Consider the following 23,336-nt stretch of genomic DNA (forward strand, 5'->3'; position numbering starts at 1 on the left):
TTTTGAATAACTGAAGGTGCTACCATGTTACCATGTGCTACCAGGTCATTTAACTTCTCTGAAAAATGATGACAACATGACATTTTGACAACAGTTCAGGAAATATATTTTATCGTTAATGTTTACGTTAATGGTTTCAGGTTATTCAATAATTAATTATTTTTGAATAACTGAAGGTGCTACCATGTTACCATGTGCTACCAGGTCATTTAACTTCTCTGAAAAATGATGACAACATGACATTTTGACAACAGTTCAGGAAATATATTTCATCGTTTATGATTTGTCAAGACTTTGTCATGATTTCTTCGTAAATGCTTTTGTCATGACTTCTTCGTGAATGCTTTGTCAAGACTTTGTCAAGATTTCATCGTGAATGCTTTGTCAAGACTTTGTCATGACTTCTTCGTAAATGCTTTTGTCATGACTTCTTCGTAAATGCTTTTGTCATGATTTCATCGTTTATGATTTGTCAAGACTTTGTCATGATTTCATCGTGAATGAACGTAAATGCTTTTGTCATGATTTCATCGTGAATGCTTTGTCAAGACTTTGTCAAGATTTCATCGTAATGAGCGTAAATGATCCAAAAATAATGTTTAGGTGAAGAGGTGAGATCTCACCTCTTTTCTCACCTCTTTTCTCACCTCAGCCGCTAAGCGGCGAGACCCAAAGGGTCTTGAATTTTCATGATTTCATCGTTTATGATTTGTCAAGACTTTGTCATGATTTCATCGTTTATGATTTGTCAAGACTTTGTCATGATTTCTTCGTAAATGCTTTTGTCATGATTTCATCGTAAATGCTTTTGTCATGATTTCATCGTTTATGATTTGTCAAGACTTTGTCATGATTTCATCGTTTATGATTTGTCAAGACTTTGTCATGATTTCATCGTTTATGATTTGTCAAGACTTTGTCATGATTTCTTCGTAAATGCTTTTGTCATGATTTCATCGTGAATGAACGTGAATGCTTTTGTCATGATTTCATCGTGAATGCTTTGTCAAGACTTTGTCATGACTTCTTCGTAAATGCTTTTGTCATGACTTCTTCGTAAATGCTTTTGTCATGATTTCATCGTTTATGATTTGTCAAGACTTTGTCATGATTTCATCGTGAATGAACGTGAATGCTTTTGTCAAGACTTTGTCATGATTTCATCGTGAATGCTTTGTCAAGACTTTGTCATGATTTCATCGTGAATGAACGTGAATGCTTTGTCAAGATTTCATCGTGAATGCTTTGTCAAGATTTCATCGTAATCGTGAATGCTTTTGTCAAGATTTCATCGTTTATGATTTGTCAAGATTTCATCGTTTATGATTTGTCAAGATTTCATCGTGAATGCTTTTGTCAAGACTTTGTCATGATTTCATCGTAAATGCTTTTGTCATGATTTCATCGTTTATGATTTGTCAAGACTTTGTCAAGATTTCATCGTAAATGCTTTTGTCATGATTTTCATCGTGAATGCTTTGTCAAGACTTTGTCATGATTTCATCGTAAATGCTTTTGTCATGATTTCATCGTTTATGATTTGTCAAAACTTTGTCAAGATTTCATCGTAAATGCTTTTGTCATGATTTCATCGTTTATGATTTGTCAAGACTTTGTCAAGATTTCATCGTAATGAGCGTAAATGATCCAAAAATAATGTTTAGGTGAAGAGGTGAGATCTCACCTCTTTTCTCACCTCTTTTCTCACCTCAGCCGCTAAGCGGCGAGACCCAAAGGGTCTATGATTTTCATGATTTTCATCGTTTATGATTTGTCAAGACTTTGTTCATGATTTCATCGTTTATGATTTGTCAAGACTTTGTCATGATTTCTTCGTAAATGCTTTTGTCATGATTTCATCGTAATGAGCGTAAATGACCCAAAAATAATGTTTATGTTAGAATGTTAGATCTAACACCTTTTCTAACATGTTTTCTAACATGGAGGATTTCATCTGATATACACATTCTTCCTCCATTTCATTCTATACACAATTTACATCATAGACGATTTAATAGATATAATACTTTACTGTTTCATTAGATATACACATTCTTCCCTAAACATTATTTTAGTTAAAGTCCATCAAATATTTTTAGGATACTTTCACCAAATAATATTTATATCTAATGAAATCCTTCATTTCATTCTATACACAATTTACATCATAGACGATTTAATAGATATAATACTTTACTGTTTCATCTGATATAAACATTCTTCCCTAAACATTATTTTAGTTAAAGTCCATCAAATATTTTTAGGATACTTTCACCAAATAATATTTATATCAGATGAAATCCTCCATGTTAGAAAACATGTTAGAAAAGGTGTTAGATCTAACATTCTAACATAAACATTATTTTTGGGTCATTTACGCTCATTACGATGAAATCATGACAAAAGCATTTACGAAGAAATCATGACAAAGTCTTGACAAATCATAAACGATGAAATCATGACAAAGTCTTGACAAATCATAAACGATGAAATCATGAAAATTCAAGACCCTTTGGGTCTCGCCGCTTAGCGGCTGAGGTGAGAAAAGAGGTGAGAAAAGAGGTGAGATCTCACCTCTTCACCTAAACATTATTTTTGGATCATTTACGCTCATTACGATGAAATCTTGACAAAGTCTTGACAAATCATAAACGATGAAATCATGACAAAAGCATTTACGATGAAATCTTGACAAAGTTTTGACAAATCATAAACGATGAAATCATGACAAAAGCATTTACGATGAAATCATGACAAAGTCTTGACAAAGCATTCACGATGAAATCATGACAAAAGCATTTACGATGAAATCTTGACAAAGTCTTGACAAATCATAAACGATGAAATCATGACAAAAGCATTTACGATGAAATCATGACAAAGTCTTGACAAAGCATTCACGATGAAATCTTGACAAATCATAAACGATGAAATCTTGACAAATCATAAACGATGAAATCTTGACAAAAGCATTCACGATGAAATCTTGACAAAGCATTCACGATGAAATCTTGACAAAAGCATTCACGTTCATTCACGATGAAATCATGACAAAGTCTTGACAAAGCATTCACGATGAAATCATGACAAAGTCTTGACAAAAGCATTCACGTTCATTCACGATGAAATCATGACAAAGTCTTGACAAATCATAAACGATGAAATCATGACAAAAGCATTTACGAAGAAGTCATGACAAAAGCATTTACGAAGAAGTCATGACAAGTCTTGACAAAGCATTCACGATGAAATCATGACAAAAGCATTCACGTTCATTCACGATGAAATCATGACAAAAGCATTTACGAAGAAATCATGACAAAGTCTTGACAAATCATAAACGATGAAATCATGACAAAGTCTTGACAAATCATAACGATGAAATCATGACAAAGTCTTGACAAATCATAAACGATGAAATCATGACAAAAGCATTTACGATGAAATCATGACAAAAGCATTTACGAAGAAATCATGACAAAGTCTTGACAAATCATAAACGATGAAATCATGACAAAGTCTTGACAAATCATAAACGATGAAATCATGAAAATTCAAGACCCTTTGGTCTCGCCGCTTAGCGGCTGAGGTGAGAAAGAGGTGAGAAAAGAGGTGAGATCTCACCTCTTCACCTAAACATTATTTTTGGATCATTTACGCTCATTACGATGAAATCTTGACAAAGTCTTGACAAAGCATTCACGATGAAATCATGACAAAAGCATTTACGTTCATTCACGATGAAATCATGACAAAGTCTTGACAAATCATAAACGATGAAATCATGACAAAAGCATTTACGATGAAATCATGACAAAGTCTTGACAAAGCATTCACGATGAAATCATGACAAAAGCATTTACGATGAAATCTTGACAAAGTCTTGACAAATCATAAACGATGAAATCATGACAAAAGCATTTACGATGAAATCATGACAAAGTCTTGACAAAGCATTCACGATGAAATCTTGACAAATCATAAACGATGAAATCTTGACAAATCATAAACGATGAAATCTTGACAAAAGCATTCACGATGAAATCTTGACAAAGCATTCACGATGAAATCTTGACAAAAGCATTCACGTTCATTCACGATGAAATCATGACAAAGTCTTGACAAAGCATTCACGATGAAATCATGACAAAGTCTTGACAAAAGCATTCACGTTCATTCACGATTGAAATCATGACAAAGTCTTGACAAATCATAAACGATGAAATCATGACAAAAGCATTTACGAAGAAGTCATGACAAAAGCATTTACGAAGAAGTCATGACAAAGTCTTGACAAAGCATTCACGATGAAATCATGACAAAAGCATTCACGTTCATTCACGATGAAATCATGACAAAAGCATTTACGAAGAAATCATGACAAAGTCTTGACAAATCATAAACGATGAAATCATGACAAAGTCTTGACAAATCATAAACGATGAAATCATGACAAAGTCTTGACAAATCATAAACGATGAAATCATGACAAAAGCATTTACGATGAAACATGACAAAAGCATTTACGAAGAAATCATGACAAAGTCTTGACAAATCATAAACGATGAAATCATGACAAAGTCTTGACAAATCATAAACGATGAAATCATGAAAATTCAAGACCCTTTGGGTCTCGCGCTTAGCGGCTGAGGTGAGAAAAGAGGTGAGAAAAGAGGTGAGATCTCACCTCTTCACCTAAACATTATTTTTGGATCATTTACGCTCATTACGATGAAATCTTGACAAAGTCTTGACAAAGCATTCACGATGAAATCATGACAAAAAGCATTTACGTTCATTCACGATGAAATCATGACAAAGTCTTGACAAATCATAAACGATGAAATCATGACAAAAGCATTTACGAAGAAGTCATGACAAAAGCATTACGAAGAAGTCATGACAAAGTCTTGACAAAGCATTCACGATGAAATCTTGACAAAAGTCTTGACAAAGCATTCACGAAGAAGTCATACAAAAGCATTTACGAAGAAATCATGACAAAGTCTTGACAAATCATAAACGATGAAATATATTTCCTGAACTGTTGTCAAAATGTCATGTTGTCATCATTTTTCAGAGAAGTTAAATGACCTGGTAGCACATGGTAACATGGTAGCACCTTCAGTTATTCAAAAATAATTAATTATTGAATAACCTGAAACCATTAACGTAAACATTAACGATAAAATATATTTCCTGAACTGTTGTCAAAATGTCATGTTGTCATCATTTTTCAGAGAAGTTAAATGACCTGGTAGCACATGGTAACATGGTAGCACCTTCAGTTATTCAAAAATAATTAATTATTGAATAACCTGAAACCATTAACGTAAACATTAACGATAAAATATTTTTTGGTCGTTTATGACAAAAATAAATGGTTCATTTACTCACAATATTTTTGTACAAAACGACCCCAAACTTTTAACTTCTTTTCTGCAGCTTCAAATGCTATCTTAGCGAGTTCATATTCTCTAAATTCTCTCTTTAAATCTTCTTGTTCCCATTGGTCTAGTTCGTATGGAGAATCTCTATAACCATAATATATCTCACGTTCATGTTCTAATTGTTTTTCACACATTTTTCCAACTTCTTCTTCGAACAAAGGTTTAGCATTCTCCACTGTATCTTCGAGTTCTTCTTCATCTAACTTCTCATGAACTTTCTTGTCTATGGAGTCCATAATATCTTTGACATAAAATGCATACTTTACAGAGCACCATTCAGCAACAAAATGAACGAGGTCAGGATGTATGCAAATACCTTTGAATTCATTCATAACGCCCTTAGTAAGCTCATAAAATGTTTGTTTTGAGGTTGAGCCACTTTTGGCTCGACCGTATTCTTTCAACCAAAACTCAAGAATTTTCCTGTGTGAATTTTGTATAAAAAGCAACCGCGGAATTCAGACGGTTGTTATATTCTTGACAAAACATGTTAGAAAACATGTTAGAAAAGGTGTTAGATCTAACATTCTAACATAAACATTATTTTTGGATCATTTACACTCATTACGATGAAGAAATCATGACAAAAGCATTTACGTTCATTCACGATGAAATCTTGACAAATTCAACGGGTGAAAAACAGGTGAAAAAACAGGTGAGATCTCACCTTCTACCCTAAAATATATTTTTGGTTCATTTACGTTCATTACGATGAAGAAATCATGACAAATCATAAACGATGAAGTCATGACAAAAGCATTTACGTTCATTCACGATGAAATCATGACAAAAGCATTTACGAAGAAGTCATGACAAAGTCTTGACAAAGCATTCACGATGAAATCTTGACAAATCATAAACGATGAAATCTTGACAAATCATAAACGATGAAATCATGACAAAAGCATTCACGTTCATTCACGATGAAATCATGACAAAAGCATTCACGATGAAATCATGACAAATCATAAACGATGAAATCATGACAAATCATAAACGATGAAATCATGACAAATCATTCACGATGAAATCATGACAAATCATAAACGATGAAATCATGACAAATCATAAACGATGAAATCTTGACAAATCATAAACGATGAAGTCATGACAAAAGCATTTACGTTCATTCACGATGAAATCATGACAAATCATAAACGATGAAATCATGACAAATCATAAACGATGAAATCTTGACAAATCATAAACGATGAAATCATGACAAATCATAAACGATGAAATCTTGACAAATCATAAACGATGAAATCATGACAAATCATAAACGATGAAATCATGACAAATCATAAACGATGAAATCATGACAAATCATAAACGATGAAATCATGACAAATCATTCACGATGAAATCATGACAAATCATTCACGATGAAATCATGACAAATCATAAACGATGAAATCATGACAAATCATAAACGATGAAATCATGACAAAAGCATTTACGTTCATTACGATGAAATCATGACAAATCATAAACGATGAAGTCATGACAAAAGCATTTACGTTCATAAACGATGAAATCTTGACAAATCATAAACGATGAAATCATGACAAAAGCATTCACGATGAAATCATGACAAATCATTCACGATGAAATCATGACAAATCATAAACGATGAAATCTTGACAAATCATAAACGATGAAATCTTGACAAAAGCATTTACGTTCATTCACGATGAAATCATGACAAATCATAAACGATGAAGTCATGACAAATCATTCACGATGAAATCATGACAAATCATAAACGATGAAATCATGACAAATCATAAACGATGAAATCATGACAAAGTCATGACAAAAGCATTCACGATGAAATCTTGACAAAAGCATTTACGTTCATTACGATGAAATCATGACAAAAGCATTTACGAAGAAGTCATGACAAAGTCGACAAAGCATTCACTGAAATCATGACAAATCATAAACGATGAAGTCATGACAAATCATAAACGATGAAATCATGACAAATCATTCACGATGAAATCATGACAAATCATTCACGATGAAATCATGACAAATCATAAACGATGAAATCATGACAAATCATAAACGATGAAATCTTGACAAATCATAAACGATGAAATCATGACAAATCATAAACGAAGAAGTCATGACAAATCATAAACGATGAAATCATGACAAATCATAAACGATGAAATCTTGACAAAGTCTTGACAAAGCATTCACGATGAAATCTTGACAAATCATAAACGATGAAATCTTGGCAAAGTCTTGACAAAGCATTCACGATGAAATCATGACAAAAGCATTTACGATGAAATCATGACAAAGTCTTGACAAAGCATTCACGATGAAATCATGACAAAAGCATTTACGAAGAAGTCATGACAAAGTCTTGACAAAGCATTCACGATGAAATCTTGACAAAGTCTTGACAAAGCATTCACGATGAAATCTTGACAAAAGCATTTACGTTCATTCACGATGAAATCATGACAAATCATAAACGAAGAAGTCATGACAAATCATAAACGATGAAATCATGACAAAAGCATTCACGTTCATTCACGATGAAATCATGACAAAAGCATTTACGTTCATTCACGATGAAATCATGACAAATCATAAACGAAGAAGTCATGACAAAGTCTTGACAAAAGCATTTACGAAGAAGTCATGACAAATCATAAACGATGAAATCTTGACAAAAGCATTCACGTTCATTCACGAAGAAGTCATGACAAAAGCATTTACGATGAAATCTTGACAAAGTCTTGACAAAGCATTCACGATGAAATCTTGACAAAGTCTTGACAAAGCATTCACGAAGAAATCTTGACAAATCATAAACGATGAAATCATGACAAATCATAAACGATGAAATCATGACAAAAGCATTCACGAAGAAGTCATGACAAAGTCTTGACAAATCATAAACGATGAAATCTTGACAAAAGCATTTACGTTCATTCACGATGAAATCATGACAAATCATAAACGATGAAATCTTGACAAATCATAAACGATGAAATCTTGACAAAAGCATTTACGTTCATTCACGATGAAATCTTGACAAAAGCATTTACGTTCATTCACGAAGAAGTCATGACAAAAGCATTTACGTTCATTACGATGAAATCATGACAAAAAAGCATTCACGTTCATTACGATGAAATCATGACAAATCATAAACGATGAAATCTTGACAAAAGCATTTACGTTCATTCACGATGAAATCATGACAAATCATAAACGATGAAATCTTGACAAATCATAAACGATGAAATCTTGACAAAAGCATTTACGTTCATTCACGATGAAATCTTGACAAAAGCATTTACGTTCATTACGATGAAATCATGACAAAAGCATTCACGTTCATTACGATGAAATCATGACAAAAGCATTCACGTTCATTACGATGAAATCATGACAAATCATAAACGATGAAATCATGACAAAAGCATTCACGTTCATTCACGATGAAATCATGACAAAGTCTTGACAAAGCATTCACGATGAAATCTTGACAAATCATAAACGATGAAATCTTGACAAAGTCTTGACAAAAGCATTCACGATGAAGAAGTCATGACAAAAGCATTCACGATGAAATCTTGACAAAGTCATGACAAAAGCATTTACGTTCATTACGATGAAATCATGACAAAAGCATTTACGTTCATTCACGATGAAATCTTGACAAAAGCATTTACGTTCATTCACGATGAAATCTTGACAAAAGCATTTACGTTCATTCACGATGAAATCTTGACAAAAGCATTTACGTTCATTACGATGAAATCATGACAAATCATAAACGATGAAATCATGACAAAAGCATTTACGTTCATTACGATGAAATCATGACAAAGTCTTGACAAAGCATTCACGATGAAATCTTGACAAATCATAAACGATGAAATCTTGACAAAGTCTTGACAAAGCATTCACGATGAAGAAGTCATGACAAAAGCATTCACGATGAAATCTTGACAAAGTCATGACAAAAGCATTTACGAAGAAGTCATGACAAAGTCTTGACAAAGCATTCACGATGAAATCATGACAAATCATTCACGATGAAATCATGACAAATCATTCACGATGAAATCTTGACAAATCATAAACGATGAAATCTTGACAAAAGCATTCACGATGAAATCATGACAAATCATAAACGATGAAATCATAAACTTTGCCATGGTCTCTGTCCCTAGTAGTTTTCATTAAGTTCTGGAAATAATGAAAGTCATGAACTTTGCCATAGTCTCTGTCCCTAGTAGTTTTCATTATCTCACAGAGTTAATGAAAGTCATACTTTCTATCAGATGAAGCATGCAGATGAACATAACGAAAGTTAGTGAGTTTGCCACGAGTTATGAATAAAATATTGGCATATTAGATGAGATAGCTGATGAAACAGATGAAGATAAATTAAATCTTGGACTTTGCCACACTCTGTCCCTAGTTCCTCAAAATCCTTGACAACGTTGCTTAGAAATTTTGGTTCAAAACCTCATCTGATTTTAATCTGTTATGCTACCTGTTAAGTTTCGCGAGATTATAAATGTCATGGAGTTATATAAAAAGGAGGGACAGCTAGGGACACTGGAAGTACTTGTAAGGCTATCTGTTAAGATTGCATGAAATACTAAAAAGTCATGAAATCCATTATCGCTGTGCTAGCTTCACCTTAGAGTAAAATGACGACTAAAGTCACTGAAGCAATGAAACAAAAGTTTTTGGTAGAATACATTAAATCAGGAGCGGTTCCAGAAGGTTTTTACGTTCATACTATGAAGGATGGTAGAGTTCAGTTTAGAAAGATAAAGCAACCATTAGATAGAGAAGGAATTTTGAGAAAGATTAAACTTCATGAGACCAACATTGCTGAACTTAAGAAGAAGTTAGAAGAGTTGGAGAAAGGAAGAGAGTTATAAAGCAATGAATTCAAAAGGGTGAAAAAAGAGGTGAAAAAAGAGGTGAGATTTCACCACTTCACCTAAATTTATTTTTGTGCTATGTTTTCATACGTGTGGGAGTGGTGATATCATTAATTTTTAAGTTTATTTTTATATAAATGACAGAACAAAAATATAACATTTCTACTCAACAGGAATGAGACCCTTACTGACTATGTATTCGTTTAATGCTTGATGAAAACAATGGTACATATTATCGTATGGGTATACACAACGTCTGTTTCCATCGTCGTCGTATATGTAGAGCTCAAATCCAGTCCAACCTTCTTTTGTACAATATGTAGCTTTATTTAAGTATGTATTTATGTAGATAAGGCAATTTTCTTCATCGCTCCAGAAATAATTTTTGTTCTTTGTTGAAATAGTTTTTGTTCCTCTGCGACCATAAGGAATGTATGCAATGAACTTTGCGTCATAAGGGATTGTAATATATTCAGGGTTTCTTTCATCGTCAATGGGTCTGTCTTTGTTAAAATGCATGTTTCTCAGTTTTACTTGAGTTTTGAATAGTTCACGGAAACGTTCTGGGAAAGAGTCATAGTAAATGTAGTCAGACATGTCTTTACAATGAAATAAAAAAGTTGGAAAATAAATAAAATAAGGTTATTTTTTATTTAGTGAGGACGGTAGTGAATTCGTTAGTGAAGTCGTTAGTGAAGTCATTAGTGAAGTCATTAGTGAAGTCGTTTATGTGTCAGATGGTTTTGTAAATATTTAAGGTTAAGTTGGTTTTATGGTTGTGTTGTAAAATATACGTTACCGGTTTCGTAAAGTGTCAAAACCGCTAAGTGGTGTACGGAGGCGCGCAGTGCCACAGTACACGACTAAGCCATACTAACTTTGACAATATTCGTTGACAAATACCATCCAACAAAACTGACATCTGACTATGAAAGTTCTTTCAAATCAGACGATATTAAAAACTATCTGCGTTCAAAAAATGTAAACCAATATTTCATTGTCGACCAAAACCATTCTGCTCTTGGTGTCATTGACGGTTGTATAAAAATGTTAAGAGACTTAAACCAACCACAAGGTGGTGAAGCAAATGAAATGTCATATGACGACAAGTATAGACACTTCTCCATGGCAAAGATGAGACAAGTTTTAAATATTTACAATAACCGTAAACAAAAAGGTTTGGGAAACCACTCCCCCGAAGAAATGAAAAACAACCCTGACTTAGAGAAAGACTATATATTTAATAATTTAGTCAAAAGAGACAAACAAGAAAGAATGCCGGGCTTCAAACTTCAGAAAGGAGACAAAGTAAAAATAGAAATACCTAAACGCGACCCATATGAAAATACTATTGACTATGACAACAATGGGAACCCGACAGGTACTCACGTTCGTGTTCGTAAAAATAGAAGAAAGTATACAAGAGAATATTATGAAGTTTTAGGCAAACATGGCAAAATGTACACACTGCAAGCAGAAGATAAAACTACTATTGTCAGACCTCGTTTCAAACTTGTCAAAGTTCAAGGTGGTATACTTTCAAAGACAGTTCCTAACAAATATAAGACAACTCCTGACGAATATGCTAAAGAAGTGGAACATGACGACTAAGCAATTCTATACCATGCGTAAACTGTCATGTAAGGTGGCATGTAGTCTTTACTTTGTCCCGTTGTTTGCGTATATCCCGAAACGCGATGTGTATGGTTTCCTCCTCCCTCAGTGTTACTCCAGTAACAATTTATAGCAAACTTAACGTTGTCTTTAACATCATATCCTTTACCTTTTGTCATTGCTGACCAATCCCAATATCTATGCTTATGCCAACCTGCTTGAGATGTACTTAAATCTATGTAGTGACTGTGCGCAGGTAAATTTTCACCTGAAATCGTTTTACTTCCACCTGTTTCCTTTGAAGAGTTTGCACAATACAAAAACCTGTCGACTATTTGAGTCCAAGTTCCAAAACCAAGTACTGTTTCTGGTCTGGTAGAGTTCATTGACGTATAAATAGAGCCTATAGGATATAATGTTTGAAGTATTTCTGTCTTTAATGTTTGAAGCTCTGTTTTGTCAGCTTTCTTATCTAACATTGTTGGTAGTTCATATGCTTCAAAGTTTCTGGCATGCTCTTCGATATTCCTGCAACTGTTATCTAAATTGTTAAGAGTATCTTTTACGCTTGTACTCGGATTCTCTAAAGGTGCACTTGAACCAAGGTCAAAGTTCAGTATTATGTCGTCTGCTCTAACAGTTGTAAAACTTGTATGTGTATGGTTCTTGTCAGCTTTAAGGTCTAAACATCCTGAAACCCATCCTGTATCGGCTTTAGTTTTTAAAATCTTCGATGTCCATTCATGGTACCAGTCAACCCTTTCTATAATTTCATTATCTTTTTCATCCACATATTCCTTATCTGCTTTCTTCTCTAACTTACTAGCCACATATGCTAACTCATCGTTAACATATGTTTTATCTGCTTTCTTTTCAAGGCTAACGTTTAAGTTTGTAATATCAGATATAGTATGTGTATGTCCAATGGCACTTTTCCTGTTTAAGGTTTCTTGTAAGTTTGTAATATTTGCAATGGTATGTGTATGAGTCTTATTTGCTTTTGTCTCTAATGTTTCTTGTAAGTTTGTAATATCAGATATAGAATGTATATGAGTCTTTTTAGAATATTCGTTTTCAGCTCTTGTCACTTCACTTGACATTTTATTGTCAACATATGTTTTGTCTGCTAGTTCAGGATGAGTATGTTCTTTTGTTGCATAAGCATTGTTAGCTCTTTCTTCTTCTTTTGCTATTGCATCGTCTACATATTCTTTGTCAGCTTTGTTGTCAACATCTGCTTTCAAAAGAAGTTCATTTATAGGTTTCTCGTTTAAAGTTCCTTTTGTTGGATTTATACAGACAGTATTGTTCTTCTTGTCTTGAAATAGAAACTCATCTGTCATTGGGTTTAATGTCAGTTTTAAGTTTCCTTCTTTCAATGACTCAGATATCTTAGAATAGTTTGAAAAGTTTGTTGTGTTCTTATTTAGAGCTTGTATAATGAGTTGTCGGTTGTGTTGTATTTCTCTCATAGACGCTGTTTCATTTGACATTTTTATTCTAGATAAAATATGCTTTCAATAGAAAAAGAAAATTCAAGAGTTGCTACAACTAAACCATTAGATGAACTTTTTACTAATGTCGGTCAAAAGTTTGAGACAGAGACCGTAAAGCATGAAGGCTATCGTTTTGACTACCCGTTAAGATGGTTAAGAGACCCATCCGTCACAAAAGCTATTGGCTTTCGTAGAATGAAGTTCATTTCAGAAGCCATACATGGTTTCCCATTTACGGTCGGTTTTGAAGTTCGATACTATAACAAAGAAAAACGTACGTATGAGAAATTTGAACAGGGAAAACTTTTACAAGTGAATTTGCTTGTAAACTTAGAAACAACTCTTCAAGCTTTTCAAGAAAAATAAACGACATCTATATCGAATATGCAAACCAGTATAACATTGACGAAGGAGAGTACCATCTCGATATTATATATGACAGGAAAAATGCAACTGTTAAAATCAATAGAATAGAAGACCTTGGAGAAAACGTTTATATTTCTACAAAATATAACAACTTGGCATGGTATAGATTTATGAGGATGTTAAATCAGCCTGCAGAATATCCAGTACACCCGGACTTTTATGAAGTCGAAAACCCTAATGGAACATATGAAAATGTTTTCGACTCAGATGCTGTGATAGTTCATGCTTCATTTTCTGGTGCACAAAACTCTTTTTTATGCTTGGCAAATGACTTTTACGAAAAACCTACAAAGCTATATGAACCACCAAGTGGAAGTATTTCAGACTTTCAAGTATGGTTTACTACAGATGGAAGAAAAAGAACAATTCCATTATACCATGCGTTTTACTTAGAACTTAGTTTCATATACAACTACTATCGAACGGTAAAAATATAATTTTTTAATACGGTTGAGGTGTTGGATTTGGTTGCCAACTTGACTGTGGTGCAGGTTCAGGCTGTTGTATAACAGGAGCTTGTTCTTCTGGTTCAGGGTCTTTAGGTATAATACCAACAAACTGACCTACTCTTTTACCAATATTTTTGACTCCGTTCCAAATTCCTCTTCCGACAGATTTTATTCCATTCCATATACCTCTTCCAACATTTCGAAAGAAGTTTCCTATTCTTCCAAAGAAACCCATTTACTACGTGTAAAAATCTAATGTCCGCCTAGTCTCTTACGTTTCCTGTTGAGTTCCATAGCATTCTTTAACTGGAGCTCATACATTCTGTTTCTCCTCTGGTAGAAAACATATTCTGGGTCAACTCCTGTGTTCGCGTCATCTGCATAAAGTTGTTTATATCCCACTTCAGGGTTTGTATAAAACTCTTTCCATCTCATATTTGCATACCATGGTGCAAACCTAACGCAGCGTCATTTGACATGGCAGTTTGCATTTGTACATCTGTTGGCACTTGACCATAGTTTGCCATTGCAGTTTGTATTCTAACTTCATTTGGAATATTCTCTGGGTTTGGTTGTCCAGGTTGCTGTGCATTCGCTAAGTTCTGTGCGTCCATTTAATATTAGATAAAAATATCTCTTACGAGTACATATACTGGACATTTGCAGGCATTGGTTCATCTTCATATTCTCTGTACTTTTCTGCCACGTCAAAGAAATAAATGACACAATGGAAAAACCTAAAACAAGTAGTCCTATTTCAAACCACATTTACTTACTAGTAAAATTTCTTTGTTATGACACTTTCTCCGGTTTATAGGACCTCTCTCATATTCTATCTTGTCATATCTAAACTCATAGTCATGTATGTCCTCTAACCATCTCATAACGGTTTCCAAACCACTTTTATCGGATGTAAAGTAAAAGCATGGACAGTTATGTAAAACGTCTAAAGTTTCTAAAGAGTCTCTCAAAGTCCAGTCTACTTGGTATTGAAAATCCCATGTGTTATAGAACGGCGGGTCCACTATAAAGAAAACATTTTCCTTGTCTTTATATTTTTCATACAACTCTGTCCAATGACATCTCACAAACTCTATACCCTCAATATATTTTTCTATGTCCTCTTTGAAAACATTTGTATAGTTAAGATATAAAACTTTTGACATAAGTGTTTCAATGTCATGAACTCTTATAGAACCACTATATAATAGTCTAGCAGATATACTATCCCAGTCTATATATTCTGCTTTTTTCAAAACCTCTCTCACAATATTTTTCTTATCTAATGGTATACGTTCCATCTTACCTATAGGTATCTTTTCTTTTAACGCTTTCAATATATTGTTTGTGTCTGGTATATGTTTGAGACGGTCCATATAGTTGTCGAAGTCATTGCATATAATCTTTGAGTCTGGGAATATTGTATGGCACAAATGGGATATATAGAAACTTCCACCGAACAAATCTACAAATGTTAGACCATTCGGTAGTTCTTAAGTTCTCTCAATAGAATATCTTTACATCTACTCTTATTTCCAAAGAACGGTAACGGTGGTTTTGTAAAATTCATTTATATATAATAATAAAAATGTTTTTTCCTGAAAAGTGACAGAAAAGTGACAAAACATGAAAACATATATAATTTGTGAAAAGCTCCTGGAAGACCCGTATATAAGAACTTCATTTATACTAAACATCTTCAGGGCTAGAGGGCACGAAGTGCCTGGAAGCCCTCCGAATAAAAACTTCATTTATACTAAACATCTTCAGGGCTAGAGGGCACGAAGTGCCTGGAGGCCCCAATACCTTTCTTTTTTTTTTTTTTTTCATTAGATGAATATTTTGGAATAACATTTTAAAATCGAGGTTTTTCAATGGATAACGGTTCAATCAAAAATTAAAAAATGGAACATTTCTGTCGTTTCAAAATTCCAAAATAACGTTTCTATTCCTCTCAAAAGTAAAAATAAACTTTATTGGGGGAAAATATTTTTATTTTCCAAAAAAAAATGAAAACTTTAAATTCAAATTTAATTTTGATGCTTTTGTTTGTGATTTTTTGGATTTCGAAAAAAAATTTGAAAATTCAGACAAGTTACCATTAACACTAATACGTTTCAGCGAGTCGGTCCCATCAGAGAAATTTTCATAAATCGGCGATATAATTTATTATTTCAGCAAAACATTCTCAGATCCAACTAGAATAAGGTCAAATTATACAAATTTAGCAAAGGCTAGTTATCCTACCTATTCAATTAACTTTAATTTTAAATAATTCAAGACAATTCTCAAAATTACCTTAATAATCGCGTTCTCTTCGCAAAATGACGATTCCTCATTCACTACCAGCATAACTGAGGGCTTGTGCTCACAGAATAATACAGATAATTTACTTATTAATGCAAAATTTAGTACCAAAAGGTAATCATAGAAGATACAAAAAAGTTTCTTTATTTTGATTGCTGATTTTATTTCTTCTAAAATTTACCAAATCTAAAAAATCCAAAATTGAATGCTATTGAATTTCATGTTTATGTAACATATACTATTTATTATATAAGAATAAAAATTTTATAGTTTTAATCAAAAATAAAGGTGTACTAAATGCATACAAAACAAGGTATTTTTTACTCATCCAAAATATGTTAACAGTGCTATTTATATAATCAATATCCGAATTTCGAAATCATTTTGATGAAATCTTTATTTTAAAATTGAGTTGACTGTTAAAATCACCCGAGAAGAGGGATTATCTCAATGAAAAGTACATAAAATAGCAAACGCACAAGATGGCACTATGCAGCTTTATATTGTTATACAGGATGAACATATAAAATGTTTGGAAAACACTTACTTCGTTCTACAAATGTGTATCTCTTTATATCAAAGATTCTTCTCAAATTATTGAGAGACTTCTCTCAAAAAAAAGGAAAATTTGATAACTAAAAAAAATTATGGCATAACCTCTCGTTTTGCATAGATATATATTTACATGGTCACAGAGCTTATTTTCATTGTCAAAACTTAAAAATTTTTAGTGGACTATACCCTTAAATAATAGTTGTTTATAAATTATATTATATTATTATTTAATATTATTTTGATAATGAAGATTTTATTTTGCAATAATATAAACGAAATTTTTTACCTTATGAACTTTTGATGGAAATATGCAAATTTAAAATAATAAAGAAAGCCGCGAGCGAAGCGATCGGCTTAGTTCGAAGATTTTGATTCAAATCTTTGCTGATCTGTAATTCGCGGAAGCCGCGAGCGAATCGAGCGGCTTAGGTCTAAGATTTTGATTCAAATCTTTGCTTATATTCCTTAAATTCTTTATGAAACTCGCAACAGTTCCATAAAAAATTTTAAATTCTAAACTGTCGAAATTACCGATCGGTAATCACACCCTTCACGGGTGTGTCACTTTTTGCAGGCGTGTCACTTTTAGCTAAAATTACCCCTACTCATGTTTATTCATAAATAAGTTGACAAGTGTGGATAACCCTTTATTTGTCAAATGGAAAAAGAAATTAGAAATAAGAATATTCATGAATTTAAGTTAAGATATAAGTTTAAGCCTTCTTCAATAATTACAGAAATTAATCAAGTGTATTTGCATTTAGTCTAAAAATTAATAAAATCTAAATTAATTTAGAAGATTTTTTAGAAAAAAGTGAAAAACAATAGCATTTAGTATAGGGATTATTTCTAATTTCCATACATAATTGATTATTAGGTTCTTGTTTCTAAATTCCAAATAAAAAATATGAAGATTCCGATCACCTACCTGTTCATACTTTTGACGGTTTTTCCATATTTAGGGTTTTCATACTTGCGACGGTTTTTCCAAATTCTAACCGTTCATAAATAGGGTACCCTATTCATAAATTCCGTCGCCTTTATGAATATGTCTATTCTCAATTTACTCGCCAATTCATACAATTTATGAGGATTTTATACTCAAGATATGATATGATAAGTAACGTTTTTAATTAATATATAAAAGCAACTTCGAATCTTTCTTGGTATTTGTTGAAAGAATCTTGTATTAGAGGAGATAACTTTTGAATTGCGTCGCCAAGCCAACCTGGACGCATAGCTGAGATTTCAGAAATAGCGCATGCTGTGTATTGGTTCAAGTTTGTTGTTGAGTTGATGTCACCTTCTGTTTGTTCTGATCGTTCGGCATAAATCAAGCGAGCGAATGTTGTATCGAACTGTGTCGCGGCGGCTTCTTCTTCACGCTTAGCAGCAATCTCTTCATTGATGTTTTCGTCGTGATTTGGTCGTTCTAAAACAGTGACAATGCCACGCAACAAACATCCCCACTCATTGGAATTAACTGATTCGCAACGTAATCCTTGAATGACACCGGAAACAACGCGTTCGATGTCTTTGCGCTCGCGGATCAATGGAAGACATCTCTCCAATTCGTTGAAGATGTCGTTCCTGCAATCACCTGGAATAGATGAGATGAGTCTGTCGGCACCAATAGAGTTGATGCATGAACAAATGAAAATCGCAAATGATGATTTATATCGTGGTAACTGCAATGTGAAGTTCTTCCATGTGATGCCGATGATTCCGGTGACATCAATAGAAGGATTATCCATGGAAATGATGGACTGCAAAATAACAAATGCAGACATGTGTGTTCGCGATTTTTGTAACAATTCATCACATCTCATAACAATTCCTTCATAGAAATGGAAGACTAATTCTGGAATGTGCTTAGAATATGCTGTGATCATCATAGCTAATGCTGGGATGTTTCCAAATGGTAACCACTGTTCTTCACTCATCATAGATTCGAAGAACTCGTTATATATTGGTGTGAATTGATCTCCTTCTCTGTGTGCATTGACCATAGCACCAACAATCTGGATCGAGTAAGGGATGAAGTCTGTTGATTGTTTTTCAATGATTGTTCTGATCAATTCGAATAGTGGACCTTCGACTTCTTCGAATGGTGGATGTGAGTAGATCAACAAAGCTGCGATAGTTTCCCACAAGTTGTGGAAGAAATCAGTGTCGGCTGGATTATCAATGGATGATCTGATAGTGTTGATGATCGTCTTGATGACTGAAACAGAAACTGAATGTAATGCTTCTGCTCCAACACTAGCAATTCGCATCAATACTTTGCCGATGTATGCACATGTCTTTCCTTCGTATGTAAGTGACTGGATAAGTGTAGGAATGATTGATGAGATGTCTTGACTCATCAAGAATTCAGATGAAACATTCAACAACTTAGATGCACAGATTCTCTCGATCAAATATGCACCATACAATTTTGTTGTGATGATGTTGGAATTCAACATTTGGAAGAAAGTCTTGAAGTTGTTCGCTGTGATCTCTGCTGGGATGACGTTCCTGTAGTCAACATAGAACTTGACTGCATCTGCTTGCAAAATCATGAGTTCCGGTTGATCTGGAGAAATAGGGAGTGTCAATATAGGAATGATGATTTCTGTGACAAACTGAACAATATCGAAATCTTCAACAATTTGTAAGACACCTTCTCTGATAGATGACTTTGCTGATTTGAAGAAACCTGTGAAGAAAATCATAGAATCTTTCACATCCAAATCTAAACTATCGAATTCTGCCTTCGAAAGTTGGTTTGGTGATCCAAATATCTCTTCAACGTTTTCTCTGTAGTTCTTTGCAAGTTGGAGTTTCATGAAATCAAATGCAGCTTTTCTTGGTGATTCCCATTCAAGTCCGCCGATATCGGTGTTGAAGTATTCGAGAGGATCTTCACGCATCGATTCGACCATGTCTTCGTTGATTGCGAGGTACTTTTGAACAATTTCGCACACTTGATTTAATCTCTCTTCATTCAAGTAAAAATCACGAAGTTTGGCTTGTTTCATGATTGAAGCCATCGTTTTGAAGACAGTAACAATGAATGAATTGAATTGTGATTCGTATTTCTCATCATTATATAATTGACCAAGAACTGAATCGAGAAGATTGATAAATATTTCAAGGAATTCTTGTTCTTGTTCTTCAGTAACTTCGACACCATTCTTGCGTTTCTTTTCTGCGTAATTCAGGATTTCATCCAAGTACCTGAAAATGAGTTTTTGAAGAATTTGGCAAAGCTGGATTTTCATTTCGAGGAGCTCCTCAACGGTATCTGTCTGTAAAAGTAATGTGAATACTTGGAAGATTTCGCCAAGATGATCAAAGAATGGTTGAGGAAGATCTGTAGAAATCAATGAGTTGAATAGTTTGAGTGCTGGGATCCATGCAGTAAATGTGTTTTCTATTTCGTAGTTTGGAAGTAATTTTGTCATAACTGCTAACAATTTCTCGATCCATTGAGCCGAAGCGAGTGAGATTTTCTCACCACCATCACTCTTGTAGCTCATATCTTCGAATCTCTTGAATACTTCGCTTCCTGCAAAAAGCATTCTCTGTACTAAGGCAAAACTCTCTTCATCAATGTTGATTTGACTGAAGAAGTCATTAAACTGTGGCCATCTGCTTGGAAAGTCAGATGCGGCTATGAGACCAATAGATTCAATAACCATACTGAAGAAATTCTCATGTGCATCATCAATGAGTAGAAATTGGAGAATTTTGCTTCTAATAACGTCCTTATTTGAGAACAATTGATCGTTTTCCCAAAACTGTTTAATAACATTTTTCATTTCTGTTACTGCTATTAATTTAAGTCCAATATCGACTTGGCTATCAATAATATCAAGTAACACTTCAAGATATCCAGGTACCGAACGAAATTCATTTAATTTTTCTGTAATCATTGCCTGATTTGCGTTAAATTTTTCCAAGTCAGCTTGAGTATAAGAACCAATAGATGATAGTGATCCTGCTGCTAATAATTCGAGAACTTTATCAAACTCGGCCATAAAATTTCTATAAAAGACTCAATAAAAAATAAGTTTTTTTTCATCAAAATTGAATAGTTTACACGAGATTCTCTAGAACTAAAAATTAACAGGACATTCTCATTTTGGGGCGGATAAATACCAAAAATTCTGTAATGCAAAGGTACATTCACTATTTTTGACAAAATTTTAAATTTTCATGGGGTTGTAAATCTTATAATAACTAGATGAATAAGGAATAAATCCCAGTATGATGTGCATCATTATATTAAACACTATATGTAAGGCTGGTGATTCTATTAACACTTATGAAGATCTATAGTATTTGAGCAGATAAATTTGATAATTTCCAAAACTCTTATATTTCAAAATTAAAGTGTGCAAAAGCATTTAAATGAGAGCAAAAAGAGAATGATGCTGCTAAAACTAGGTGTTAAATTCCAATTATTTCGCATCACAAGAACTACCCAGTAAATTCGGCCATCTTTTTTTGCAATTATTCTCTATTACACATATAATATAATGGTTAGGGTTTGGGGAAAAGTTACTAGAGAATTATTGACTTTTGAAATAATGCAGAATTTTACTTGAAGAAATCATTAATTTATGAGTTCCAAATTGCTAACCATGACGAAAGATCATTAAATTTGCTACAATTAAATACATTTATTGCAGAATTAAGATTATTGAAATTAAAAATTTGAAATATTGCCTTTTTGAATAAAAATTTAAATTTGATTATATAATCATGATAATATATTAGAGAAATTAAAAGAAAATATTTTAAACAATTCAAATATTTTGAATGTCTTATCAATTTAAAATATTAAAAGATTGCTTGATTTTATCATCATTAGTTGTTATCAAAGTTTCTTCTTTTGATGAACAACAGTAAATGATTTGTTAATACCTTGTCTTCCTTTTACGCAGCAAAATCAAAAGGTATGATGATAATCTTGTACTCAATTTTGAAACTCTCTGATTTACAAGTAAGCATTCCTTTGGAAAAGCAGTCCTATTCTGTTTTCAAGATATTTTAAAGCCCCCATTTCATACAATGCGCAGATCTATTCGAAATTGCAAGAACTCTCAAGAAAAATGCTGCAGCAAAGAAGATTCCAAAGTTTCTAGCATCAAAAATTTACAACCTTAATACAACAGTTCAAGAGAAGCTCGATAAGAAAATATGGTTCTGAATTTTTTTCGTATAGAAATTTTTGAAAATATCAGTATCTCAATTTCTGTCGATCAATTTTCTATAAAATTAAAAATGGTCGTGGAGCATCATATTGTGGCCATATATTTTCATTTTCATTTTTTGCATAAATATTTCCCGCCAAAATACAAAAGTGCCATAATCTCATGGTGGACCACAGCTGGAGTCACCGCCGACTATCCACTTGCTGGGATGCTACGCAGCCTTTGATCTGGCCAATCTTAGTGCTGCTCCATCCACATCAGCAAGTGATTTCGGCGGGAGATCTCCAATCGGTCTTCCATGAGGGTTACGCAAGCCAGAAGCACAATAACTATGCAGCCTAGCTGCTAGGATAGCGTAGCTAGGCTGCGTAGTTACTGTGCTTCTGTCGATATTAGTTATACGTTATTGCCCTCGTTGACTATAGTACTACTCCCTTAACCTCCGAGGGTTAGGGGAGTAAGTTTGCCTGAAATGGGCAATGTTCATTACGAAATCTCTCATTCGATGAGCATTGCCTTAAAGTACTCTTACTACTCTTTCCTAGTTCCCAAAAGGCCTAGGATTCTGTAATTAATCGAATAGGGCAGAGTTCTTCCGAAGTCTCTCATTTGATGAGAGGCCTCGGAAGAACTTTGTCCTAGTATAATGTAGTTGTGGTCTCTAACAATTTATGTGTCAGAGAATCTGGCTTGCGTAACCCTCATGGAAGACCGATTGGAGATCTCCCGCCGAAATCACTTGCTGATGTGGATGGAGCAGCACTAAGATTGGCCAGATCAAAGGCTGCGTAGCATCCCAGCAAGTGGATAGTCGGCGGTGACTCCAGCTGTGGTCCACCATGAGATTATGGCACTTTTGTATTTTGGCGGGAAATATTTATGCAAAAAATGAAAATGAAAATATATGACC

General features: G+C 33.5%; 4 protein-coding genes across 4 annotated transcripts, besides 8 other annotated features; all 4 read right to left on the minus strand.

The window, feature by feature from the left end:
- Nucleotides 1-16,190: part of a mobile genetic element that runs on past the window's edge.
- On the minus strand, nucleotides 5,390-5,686 carry TVAGG3_0316260 (uncharacterized protein; the record flags this gene model as incomplete). The annotated part of the gene is made up of 1 exon (XM_051230050.1): nucleotides 5,390-5,686. One exon carries the CDS (start codon nucleotides 5,684-5,686, stop codon nucleotides 5,390-5,392), a length of 297 nt encoding a protein of 98 aa, XP_051099780.1.
- Nucleotides 10,541-10,975, minus strand: TVAGG3_0316270 (uncharacterized protein; the record flags this gene model as incomplete). The annotated part of the gene is made up of 1 exon (XM_001300687.1): nucleotides 10,541-10,975. The coding sequence occupies one exon, from the start codon at nucleotides 10,973-10,975 to the stop codon at nucleotides 10,541-10,543; it is 435 nt and encodes a 144-aa protein (XP_001300688.1).
- TVAGG3_0316280 (serine threonine-protein phosphatase family) lies at nucleotides 14,356-14,598 on the minus strand (the record flags this gene model as incomplete). Its single annotated transcript, XM_051230051.1, has 1 exon — nucleotides 14,356-14,598. The coding sequence occupies one exon, from the start codon at nucleotides 14,596-14,598 to the stop codon at nucleotides 14,356-14,358; it is 243 nt and encodes an 80-aa protein (XP_051099781.1).
- Nucleotides 16,100-16,190: a terminal%2Cinverted (terminal inverted repeat of Maverick-3 transposon ID:TVAGG3_0316120).
- Nucleotides 16,191-17,391: 1,201 nt separating this feature from the next.
- Nucleotides 17,392-17,413: a mobile genetic element.
- Nucleotides 17,392-17,413: a terminal%2Cinverted (terminal inverted repeat of Kolobok-1_TV transposon ID:TVAGG3_0013400).
- Nucleotides 17,414-17,832: a mobile genetic element.
- Nucleotides 17,803-17,832: a terminal%2Cinverted (terminal inverted repeat of MuDR-3_TvMULE3 transposon ID:TVAGG3_0316300).
- An 86-nt stretch (nucleotides 17,833-17,918) lies between these two features.
- Nucleotides 17,919-21,269, minus strand: TVAGG3_0316310 (nuclear export signal receptor protein; the record flags this gene model as incomplete). Its single annotated transcript, XM_001300685.1, has 1 exon — nucleotides 18,359-21,142. The coding sequence occupies one exon, from the start codon at nucleotides 21,140-21,142 to the stop codon at nucleotides 18,359-18,361; it is 2,784 nt and encodes a 927-aa protein (XP_001300686.1).
- A 116-nt stretch (nucleotides 21,270-21,385) lies between these two features.
- Nucleotides 21,386-22,414: a mobile genetic element.
- Nucleotides 22,415-22,992: 578 nt separating this feature from the next.
- Nucleotides 22,993-23,083: a mobile genetic element.
- The last annotated feature ends 253 nt before the right edge of the window (nucleotides 23,084-23,336 follow it).

The sequence above is a fragment of the Trichomonas vaginalis genome, chromosome V, assembly GCF_026262505.1.
Source record: "Trichomonas vaginalis G3 chromosome V, whole genome shotgun sequence".
NCBI lineage: Eukaryota > Parabasalia > Trichomonadida > Trichomonadidae > Trichomonas > Trichomonas vaginalis.